This window comes from Berghia stephanieae, chromosome 9 (assembly GCF_034508935.2).
Source record: "Berghia stephanieae isolate SIO BIC M18660-M18661 chromosome 9, UCSD_Bste_1.3, whole genome shotgun sequence".
Taxonomy (NCBI): domain Eukaryota; kingdom Metazoa; phylum Mollusca; class Gastropoda; order Nudibranchia; family Aeolidiidae; genus Berghia; species Berghia stephanieae.
Window position 1 is genome coordinate 47,298,074 of NC_088368.1, and position 12,375 is coordinate 47,310,448.

Genomic DNA, 12,375 nt, shown 5'->3' on the forward strand with positions numbered 1-12,375 from the left:
TATATTATTGCTCATTACAACAATGTTAAACTCGGCCCATACTTGCGTTCGGACGTCAGACCTGTATTTATGTGCACGTCGGTTAAAAACTCAATCTAAGATAATCATATTTCTCTGCCATATTCTGAAAAAAAAAACATGTATTTTAAATTTTGACCAAAAAACTCGTCCTTTTAATTTCGATCGATTAAAATTAAAATGAGCTTTTATATAGCGCAATATCCACTAAACATGCTCAAAGCGCTTTACAAGGGGTCTCTGACTAACAGCAACGCGTAATATGTAGGACGGGACATGGCGCCTGTTAGGTGATATTTTGATTTTTTTTTCTGACAGAGACATCGCTGTTGACGACTAGGTACTCATTGTAAAATCTAGCACGGTAAGACAATGAAAATAAGAGCCTTTTCCAAGGGCTCAACTATGCGCCGCTTAAAACGGAACTCGAACCTAGGACGTTCTGATGGGAAAACGAGTGTCAAACGACTAGACCACATTGCCTTACAAAACTTCCATCATGCCAATGACCCTTGACCCTATCAAAACTTCACCACACCCAACTAACACAAAAATAGATTTTTTCCACTCAAACACAATAGCAGTAAAGTTCTTACGATAAATAATTTCTTTATCAAAACATACTCTACAACACACTGTGTTCATTTTCTTTAAATTTCATGATGTACATGTACAAAGAAGTTTGAATAAGAAAAATGCTGGTTGTATCGTAACGAATGTGACGGTTTTCCTTTTGTTGGTATGGAGAGGGTTAATGTGACGGTTTTCCTTTTGTTGGTTAGGAGAGGGTTAATGTGACGGTTTTCCTTTTGTTGGTATGGAGAGGGTTAATGTGACGGTTTTCCTTTTGTTGGTATGGATAGGGTTAATGTGACGGTTTTCCTTTTGTTGGTATGGAGAGGGTTAATGTGACGGTTTTCCTTTTGTTGGTATGGAGAGGGTTAATGTGACGATTTTCCTTTTGTTGGTATGGAGAGGGTTAATGTGACGGTTTTCCTTTTGTTGGTATGGAGAGGGTTAATGTGACGGTATTCCTTTTGTTGGTATGGAGAGGGTTAATGTGACGGTTTTCCTTTTGTTTGTATGGAGAGGGTTAATGTGACGGTTTTCCTTTTGTTGGTATGGAGAGGGTTAAAATGTTGGTTATATCGTAACGAATGTGACGATTTTCCTGTAGTTGGTACGGAGATCAACGTGAGTGTACCTAGTGGATATTGTGCTAATGAAATGGTCGTGTTCTCCCTTCATCCGCCATTATTGTTGTCAAATGTCCTGATATAATGGTAAAGCAATAATTCATGTTAACAGATATTTCTCGTCTCTGTATGCATATGCACGTTTTGGTGAATGTGTGTGTGTCTTTGTGAGTGTGTGTGTGTGTGTGTGCGTGCTTGTGTGTGTGTGTGTGTGTGTGTGTGTGTGTGCGTGCTTGTTTGAATGGGTGTGTGTACAAAAATGTTTATAATGATGACTTACAATTTTGTGCGCCTAGAGCTGTTTTGTCAACGGGATTGGGCGCTATACAAATAAACTTTATTATCATTATTATTATTATTATTATTATTATTATTATTATTATTATTATTATTATTATTATTATTATTATTATTATTATTATTATTATCATTATTATTATTGATATCATCATCATCATCATCATCATCATCATCATCATCATCATCATCATCATCATCATCATCATCATCATCATTATCATCATCATCATCATCATCATCATTTTAAAACTTATACATATAATAATATATATTTTATGATGCACAGGTAACCATGACAAAATCTTACACATCCTATGATAAATTTGATCAAATTGGTCACCATAGCAACTACAAAATGCATTTTAATTGGGAAGAAAGGTGTGATGTCAAAATAAACTGGTTCCTATTTCATTGGAAGTGTAAATCCACTCTTCCAGAGGACTGAATACAAACCTTGTGTAATTTGATCTTCTGGTGTCAGAGTGATGACATTTTATTTTCTAGTCTAAATCTACGCTGGTCGTCAATAAAGATCTTCCATCCCCACTCTTTTACGTCCCGGAATCCTAACAATCTGTCTGTACATCCTGCTAGTGAAATAGTTGTGTCACGTTTATGTAACCTATTCGTGATTAGTGCTCCATAGGACTGGGCCATAGCAATCTAGAGACTGTATAGCTGTATAGATAGCATGGGACTGGGCCATAGCAATCTAGAGACTGTATAGCTGTATAGATAGCATAGGACTGGGCCATTGCAGTCTAGAGACTGTATAGCTGTATAGATAGCATAGGACTGGGCCATAGCAATCTAGAGACTGTATAGCTGTATAGATAACATAGAACTGGGCCATAGCAATCTAGAGACTGTATAGCTGTATAGATAGCATAGGACTGGGCCATTGCAATCTAGAGACTGTATAGCTGTATAGATAGCATAGGACTGGGCCATAGCAATCTAGAGATTGTATAGCTGTATAGATAGCATAGGACTGGGACATAGCAATCTAGAGACTGTATAGCTGTATAGATAACATAGGACTGGGACATAGCAATCTAGAGACTGTATAGCTGTATATATAGCATAGGACTGGGCCATGGCAATCTAGAGACTGTATAGCTGTATAGATAGCATAGGACTGGGCCATAGCAATCTAGAGACTGTATAGCTGTATAGATAGCATAGGACTGGGCAATAGCAATCTAGAGACTGTATAGCTGTATAGATAGCATAGGACTGGGCCATGGCAATCTAGAGACTGTATAGCCGTATAGATGGTATAGGACTGGGCCATAGCAATCTAGAGACTGTATAGCTGTATAGATAGCATAGGACTGGGCCATAGCAATCTAGAGACTGTATAGCTGTATAGATAGCATAGTACTGTGCCATAGCAATCTAGAGACTGTATAGCTGTATAGATAGCATAGGACTGAGCCATTGCAATCTAGAGACTGTATAGCTGTATAGATAGCATAGGACTGGGCCATAGCAATCTAGAGACTGTATAGCTGTATAGATAGCATAGGACTGGGCCATAGCAATCTAGAGACTGTATAGCTGTATAGATAGCATAGGACTGGGCCATAGCAGTCTAGAGACTGTATAGCTGTATAGATAGCATAGGACTGGGCCATAGCTATCTAGAGACTGTATAGCTGTATAGATAGCATAGGACTGGGCCATAGCAATCTAGAGACTGTATAGCTGTATAGATAGTATAGGACTGGGCCATAGCAATCTAGAGACTGTATAGCTGTATAGATAGTATAGGACTGGGCCATAGCAATCTAGAGACTGTATAGCTGTATGAATAGCATAGGACTGGGCCATAGCAGTCTAGAGACTGTATAGCTGTATAGATAGCATAGGACTGGGCCATAGCAATCTAGAGACTGTATAGCTGTATGAATAGCATAGGACTGGGCCATAGCAATCTAGAGACTGTAGCTGTATAGATAGCATAGGACTGGGCCATAGCAATCTAGAGACTGTATAGCTGTATAGATAGCATAGGACTGGGCCATAGCTATCTAGAGACTGTATAGCGGTATAGATAGCATAGGACTGGGCCATAGCCATCTAGAGACTGTATAGCTGTATAGATACCATAGGACTGGGCCATGGCAATCTAGAGACTGTGTAGCTGTATAGATAGCATAGGACTGGGCCATAGCAATCTAGAGACTGTATAGCTGTATAGATAGCATAGGACTGGGCCATAGCAATCTAGATACTTTATAGCTGTATAGATAGCATAGGACTGGGCCATAGCAATCTAGAGACTGTATAGCTGTATAGATAGCATAGGACTGGGCCATAGCTATCTAGAGACTGTATAGCTGTATAGATAGCATAGGACTGGGCCATAGCAATCTAGAGACTGTATAGCTGTATAGATAGCATAGGACTGGGCCATAGCAATCTAGAGACTGTATAGCTGTATAGATAGTATAGGACTGGGCCATAGCAATCTAGAGACTGTATAGCTGTATAGATAACATAGGACTGGCACATAGCTATCTAGAGACTGTATAGCTGTATAGATAGCATAGGACTGGGCCATAGCAATCTAGAGACTGTATAGCTGTATAGATAGCATAGGACTGGGCCATAGCTATCTAGAGACTGTATAGCTGTATAGATAGCATAGGACTGGGCCATAGCAATCTAGAGACTGTATAGCTGTATAGATAGCATAGGACTGGGCCATAGCAATCTAGAGACTGTATAGCTGTATAGATAGCATAGGACTGGGCCATAGCAATCTAGAGACTGTATAGCTGTATAGATAACATAGGACTGGCTACATACACACTTCCAGTGGTTTTAGAAACAATAAAGTAGACGGTTTGGCGTCACTTTTCTTTTTGTGTATATAACCTATTTATTATTAGACATCCTAAGGATGAATGGCTACATACACATTTCCAAGGAATTTTGTACCGGAGAAGTAGAAAGTGTGACGTCACGACTTTTCTTCCATATTTTGATATACCTTATAACCAATATCAATATATATATATATATGTATGTATAAACAATATATCTACCATTCTCTTCCCCAACCCTGTACAAAACCTCCCAACTCAAAACTAACAGAGGCAGGAACAAAAGGTAACTATTTTAAGTTTTAATTCACTCAATCCTAGAGATTTTGGCTACTTTTCAAAGTTGGAGAAAAAAAACGTGTTAAAATAAGCATGTACATACATAGATAGTTTTATTCAACTATCATTAACATGTAAAAATTTAAAACATTAGCTTTGATACTACGCCTATAATTTGTCTCAGAAAAATGTAATAAATAGACATGGGGTAAAAGTAACCCCGGGTAAATTACGGATATAGTCAGTGTTAGGGTTGAGTGGGTTAACTACTGATATAGTCGGTGTTAGGGTTGAGTGAGTTAACTACGGATATAGTCGGTGTTAGGGTTGAGTGAGTTAACTATGGATATAGTCGGTGTTAGGGTTGAGTGAGTTAACTACGGATATAGTCGGTGTTAGGGTTGAGTGAGTTAACTACGGATAAAGTCGGTGTTAGGGTTGAGTGAGTTAACTACGGATATAGTCGGTGTTAGGGTTGAGTGAGTTAACTACGGATATAGTCGGTGTTAGGGTTGAGTGAGTTAACTACGGATATAGTCGGTGTTAGGGTTGAGTGAGTTAAAATCTCTGTCTAGAAGTTGTTGAAATTCTGAAAAGGTGTGCGGCTATGTGGTCTAGTGGTATGACACTCGCCTTTGAATCGGAAAGTCCTGGGTTCGAGCCTTGATCGACGCATAGTTGAGTCATTGGAAAAAAAACCTCTTTACTCACTGTTTCTCACTGTATTCAGGTGTAAAATGAGTACCTGGCCGTTAGCACCGTTGTATCTGTCAGAAAAAATTGTATTATCGCCTAATAGGTGTCATGTCTCGTTCTACATGTTACGAGTTGCTGTTAGTCTGGGCCCCTTGGTAAAGTGCTTTGTGTACGTTTAATGAATATTGCGCTATATAAAAGTTCAAGTGTTTTTTGTTTTTTTTTTTTGTTTTTTGTTGTTTTTTTAAGTTCCTACTTCTAGATTTTTTATGCTATGCGTTTGTCCAAAATGCTCACAACAATCGCCAGCTGGATATAACGTATCAACACACAAAACCTCGTGTAACCTTAAACGTTCATAGTCTTGTTAATACAGTTTAGTGAGAACCATTCATAAAGATGGCTGGCTAAAAACAATAACAAAGAGATGAGTGACGTAAATCTCGTTCCCTCTATATCAATCAGACTATAAACGTTTAAGATTACACATCGATGTGTGTGTTGTTACGTTATATCTGGCTGGCGAATGTTGTGACTATCTTACCTAAACGCATAGCATCAATAAAATACGAAATAGGTAGAAATACAAATTTTTGGCTCCAGCTAAAGAACTGCATTCGCTTCTTTGACTCAATAAATCTTGTCGAAAATTTGGGTTTAGTTCCTCAGAACCTATAGGGAATGAGATTAGCGGAAGAGTAGCGTCCCTTGATTGGACGTCACCTTACAGAGAGAACGTCAATTTGGTTTTGAAGTGTCTCAAGCCGCTTTCACCGTAAGCGAGGACGAGAGACGCATGCGCACAACCAACATGACGTTCTCTCTCTAATAACTTTTTCCGCCGGTGACGTCACAGACTATGGGTGACGTCCAATCAAGGGACGCTACTCTTTTGCTAATCTCATTCCCTATAGTCAGGACTTTGAAGCATTTTTGGATCATGCTGAGGGCAAATTATTTCTGTCTTGGCCATAGACAGTATGGAAGTGACGTCACTCCGGTCATTTTTATTGCTTTTTGTTTTGTTGTTTGTTTTTTTTTGTTTTTGTTTTGTTTGTTGTTGTTTTTTTTTTGTTTTTTTTTGTTTGTTTTTTTTTTTTTTTTTTTTTTTTTGGGGGGGGGGGTTTGCCATCCGCGTTTATGAGTAATTCTCACTAAACTGTATTAACCTGACTATGAACGTTCATGGTTACACACGGTTTTGTGTGTTGGTCCGTTATACTTCCGGATGGCAATGTTATGAGCTTTTTATCCAAGTGCATACTATCTATAAGCGATCATGGTTACACTGAGTTTTGTGTGTTGGTCCATTTTAAAGGTATGCGATTGGCTAAGAAGCTCACAACATTGCCATCCGGAAGTAAAACGGACCAACACACAAAACTATGTGTGACCTTGAACGTTTATAGTCTGGTTAATACAGTATAGTGAGAATTACTCATAAACGCGGATGCCAAAAAAAATAAATAAACAAAAAAACAAAAAAACAATAACAAAGACAAGAGTGACGTCAACTTCATTGTATCTATAGATGATCCCCTTTGCCGTTTTCCCTTCCAGGGTGACCATATCCGACATCCCAGTGGAGATCAACGCGGACTCTGAGAACGAGGCATCTACCAGTAGTGTGTACAGTACTAGTTTTGTCGTCAACAGTCACAACAATGGTGCCGGCATACGTCATGGAGGAAGTGACGTCAACACACGTCATGGTGGAAGTGACGTCAACACGTGTCATGGAGGCAATGACGTCAACAAACCAATGACTAAGTCAAGGGTATGTCCGTAGCCATCGTTAACATATGTGACCCCTCGTCTCAAAACGGTATTAAGTCGGGATGATTCAGATGCTAAAAGTGGAATTTGTAGACAGAAACATCAGACTTAAGTTGAGTTTATTATGCTTTATAGAGGAGAAGGAATATCATATTTTACTGTGCTAAATACCAACGTTTCATATTTTTGACCAGTTTTACTATAATTTGACTTTTTAGCATCTGGTCCATCCCGACATAATACCGTTTTGAGACGATGGGTCACATATAGCCTGACACAAGAACCCTCTAGGACTAGCAGTTTGACGTCATGTTTTAGGTTGTGTAGCGTCTAGTGAGTTGTCGTTAGTAGAGCTCATGGAAACATGTGATTCCATTGGTTGAACTATAGAATACAACTCACGATTTGTTTTCTTTTGTGGCCAAAGATTTGTCTTTTGACGTCATTTTTTGGTCAGTGTCAGGCTATAGATAGTATGCGCTTGGCTAAGAAGCTCACAACATTGCCATCCAGAAGTATAACGGACCAAAACACAAAACTGTTTGTATCCATGAACGTTTATAGTCGGGTAATTACAGTTCAGTGAGCATTACTCAAAAACGCGGATGGCAAAAAACAATAACAAAGACCTGAGTGACGTCATCTTCGAACTATCTATTTTTACGATGGCTACGGTATGTTACTGTTAAATAATAGTGTGAATTATCGCCACAAAAACGATATCAACTGGCTAAAAAAAATACATATATATATATATATATATATATATATATATATATATATATATATATATATATATATATATATAGTATGCAGATGACGTCACTCAGGCCTTTGTTATTGTTTTTGCCATCCGTGTTTGTGAGTTGTTCTCACTAAACTGTATTAACCAGACTATAAAAGTGCATGGTTACACAGAGTTTGTGTGTTGGTCCGTTATAGATAGAATGCGCTTGGCCAAGGAGTTCACAACATTGCCATCCGGAAGTATAACGGACCAACACACAAACTCTGTGTAACCATGAACTTTTATAGTCTGGTTAATACAGTTTAGTGAGAACAACTCACAAACGCGGATGGCAAAAACAATAACAAAGTCCTGAGTGGCGTCATCTTCGAACTATCTATACTTCCGGATGGCAATGTTGTGAACTCCTTGGCCAAGCGCATTCTATCTATATATATATACATATATATATATATATATATATATATATATATATATATATATATATATATATATATATACCGAAGATAGTATGCGCTTGGCTAACAAGCTCATAACATTGCCATCCGGAAGTATAACGGACCAACATACAAAACTGTGTGTATCCTTGAACGTTTATAGTCAGGTTAATACAGTTCAGTGAGCATTACTCATAAACGCGGATGGCAAAAAACAATAACAAAGACCTGAGTGACGTCATCTTCGAACTATCTATAGATAGTATGCAGATGACGTCACTCAGGCCTTTGTTATTGTTTTTGCCATCCGCGTTTGTGAGTTGTTCTCACTAAACTGTATTAACCTGACTATCAACGTTCATGGTTACACAGAGTTTGTGTGTTGGTCCTTTATACTTCCGGATGGCAATGTTGTGAACTCCTTGGCCAAGCGCATTCTATCTATACCGACATACACAATAATATGTAATCTTAAAAATGTTAGTATCATTGACAGAATGGAGTGAGAACTAATCACTGAAATAATAACACAAAGGAGCAAAGTGACGTCAACTTAATTCAATCGATGGAACAAATGCGTTTGTTTTTCGCATTGGTCATGTGATCGTCGATATCCAAAGACGTCACTTTGCTCTTTGTAATGATTGCATACCGCCAGTTTGGTGATTAGTTCTCACTACATTCTGTCAATAAGACTAGAAATGTTTCAGACTAAATAGTTTTATATGTCGATATATTTTTGTTTATCTGGCGGACAGAACAGGTGAGTACTTTATTTAAGTACATATCAGCAATAATATTGTGGAATTATTGAACCACGTCTAATCCATACCTGAGCGGGTTGTGTGTCTGTGTGTATGTGTGTGTGTGTGTTATGTGTGTGTGAGCAGTTTGTGTGTGAGTGTGTATGAGTATGTGTGGGTATGTGTATGAGTATGTCTGTGTGTGTATTAGTGTGTCTGTGTGTGTGTATATAATGTGTGTGTATGTGTGTGTGTGTGTGTGTGTGTGTGTGTAGCATCGCGTCGTGTTGAAGAAGAATCAACAATGAGTGAGTGAGCGCTACCCGTCGTCGCTGTCATATTGATTTCTTACTCACTCCCACTCAACACACACACACACACACACACACACACACACACACAATGACACAAACCAGGTATTCACACACCATCAATAACTCCGATCGTGTTTGTTCATAGATTTGTAATGTGTGTAGGTACCGACAGAGATTTGAATTCCCGTCTGTGTTTTACACACATTTCCTTCATCCTTACAACGTGTGCGGCGGTTTCAAATTTGCCGTCATTTTTCTTCTCTCTATGAATTTTCTTGTTGTTGCTTTGCGTTTAGCCAAAATACTCACAACATCCGCCAGCCGGTTATAACACACCAACGAGATAAAACTATGACCTAAAAGGTTTATCGTCTGAATAACAAAATGTCGTGAAAATTTGGCATACATTGGCTTTTTTTTTTTTTAATTATCATTAGAATTGGATTCTCATATACAATTAATCTCATCTCAAATTTCAATGAAATTCATTTTGTCATCAGATTATGAACGAAACGTTTCGGATTTTGTGATTTCTGTGTGGATTTTTATAGATGGAATGAGTTTAAGTAAAATATTCAACTGCTCTGCCCGCCGGATAAATCCTACCGACACAGAACCATTGGTGTAACCATTAGCGTTTTTAAAGTGAGGGAAAATCAAGTGATAACTAATCACCCAAATGGCGGTCTAATAACATTGACAAAGACCCGAGTGACGTCATATTCATCCTGTCTATAAAAAAAAAAAAAAAAAAAAAAAAGTTTCCTTTTTGGAAATGCTGGACTATGTCGTGTATCTATCAAGATTGACCCGGAAGTAGAAATCATTGCATTGGAATTAGATTGACCCGGAAATAGAAACCAGTGCATTGGAATATCGGAATGGCTGCCGCCAATACATAAAAGCAACGTTGTTTGAAATAGTAAATTGTTTTTATCTCCAGTCTTTCGATGAAAATATCACAAAAGTGTTTCTACCTCTCCCACTCACGAAAGGGGCCTTTTCTTTCTCTGCTTCTTTGAGTGTTTTTTTACGGCTTGAAGCACCCAGAGCTTACGGGAAAGATTATATATGTGACTATCAATGCTGTGCGTTTAGCTAAAATACTCACAACATCCGCCAGCTGGATATAACATTTACCAACACAAAAACCGTGTGCAGCCTTAAACGGTTATTAATTATTAATGCATTGAGTTGATCCCCCCCCCCCCCCCCAAAACAAAAAAAAAACAAAACAACAAAACAAACAACAAAACAAACCAACACACATTGCATCCACTAGCCGTATTATAACGTACAAACACACAAACGCATGTGTAATATTGAATGTTTATCGTCTGATTGATAGAATTTAGTAAGTACTACTCATATATGTATGTTTGCGAACAAAAACAATAACAAAGAGCTGAATGGCGTCAATTTTGTTCCTTCTGTAGATAGTATGCGCTTGGCTAAAAAGCTCACAACATTGCCATCCGGAAGTATAACGAAACTAACACACAAAACTATGTGTAACCTTAAACGTTCATGGTCTGGTTAATATAGTTTTGTGAGAATTACTCATAAACGCGGAGGGCAAAAAACAATAACAAAGACCCGAGTGATGTCAACTTCGTTCTATCTATATAAACACGAATTTATATTGAATTCCAGCATCGCATTGGACATGGTTCTCGTTACACATTGTCATTGTGTCGAGTCTTAAACTGTGTAAACCTAACAGGGTTGCCAGATTATTTTTCAACAAAATGCCAGGGGAAGACTCAAAAAATGCCAAAACACTCAAAAAGATGCCAAAGTCTGTTGACTCCCACCCCCACTAAGAAAACTACTCACTTTTGATAGACAATTTACTATCATATCCTGGTGGCTTGCGTGTTTTCTTTTCTTTTTCTTTTTTTTTTTTTTTTTTTTTTTTTTTGAATTATACTAAATTTCCTGTTGGGGTAATTATTTACCTACTGACTACTAAGTGGAGTGCTAAACCACTACACCACGGTTGGATTTTAAGAATGAAAAAGAAATGTGAAGATGTTTGTTTTTACGCGTTTAGAAATAATTAAGAAAAGGTGTCATTTGAAGTATAATATACAAGAAAAGAAAATGCCAAATGAAAATGCCAAATGCCAAATGATTTTTCTAATGCCAAACGGTTTTCAAAAATGCCAGATTTTTGGAATCTGGCATTTAAAATGCCAAACTGGCAACCCTGAAACCTAAACGTCACACACTCGACTACACATAAATACATGACGTCATTCGTTAAGTGGGTTGAGAATAGGGAAAAAAGGCAACACATAAATACATGACGTCATTCGTTAAGTGGGTTTAGAATAGGAGAAAAAAAGGCTATACATTCACACGTGGTAAACAAATTTAATGCAGTTTTATCAAATCGGAATCAGTTTGGGCGGTCAAAATAATCACAACTTGTTATAAACTTCCAAATTTTCATGATTGTAACATGAATGACTAATAGTTTATTGGGTCAACTACGGTAAGGAGCCGCCGGGGCTGTTCGCCATTCTTGAGGCTAGGAACAAAATTTATTGTGACGTCATACGCATCCTATCTAGGACACAATTCGAGCAATGGACGGGTGTTTGAGTAAAACTGGTTTCCGTCTGCCCAGACCGGAAGTGTATACGCCTGTGGAATTGGCCATCATGGACGACAGAAAAAAGGTGGGAAAACCTCCTACTCGTTTCTTCTTCATATTTTTTTAAAATAATTTTTAAAACTTCCTTTTATTTTTATTCCTCGAGGAAATTTGTCTTGAGGGTCTAATCCAAAGGAAGACGGGAATAATACAGGCATCAGCCGCAATGCAGCGCGGCAGACTGAAAACAGAGCTGGGGCGAGATGACTTGCTCAAGGTCACACAGCCGTGGCCTTCGATGCAGCACAACGGGGGGGGGGGGGGGGGGGGTACCGCTGTGTCACGCTGCCCCCACACTCCTCTTCCTCCTCCCCCTCCTCCTTTCCTCCTACTCCTCCTCCTCCTCCTCCTCCTCCTCCTCCTCTCCCTACTCCTCCT

The 12,375-nt window shown here is 38.4% G+C and overlaps 1 protein-coding gene across 1 annotated transcript in view; it reads left to right on the plus strand.

Annotated features, from left to right (window-relative positions):
* The first annotated feature begins 10,596 nt into the window (after positions 1-10,596).
* LOC144980365 (whirlin-like) overlaps positions 10,597-12,375 on the plus strand; it is a 60,022-nt gene continuing 58,243 nt past the window's right edge. Inside the window, exon 1 of the mRNA XM_078928064.1 lies at positions 10,597-12,022. Within this exon, the coding sequence (XP_078784190.1) occupies positions 11,930-12,022 (93 nt within the window). The 5' untranslated portion in view covers positions 10,597-11,929. The remainder of the gene's footprint in view (positions 12,023-12,375) is intronic.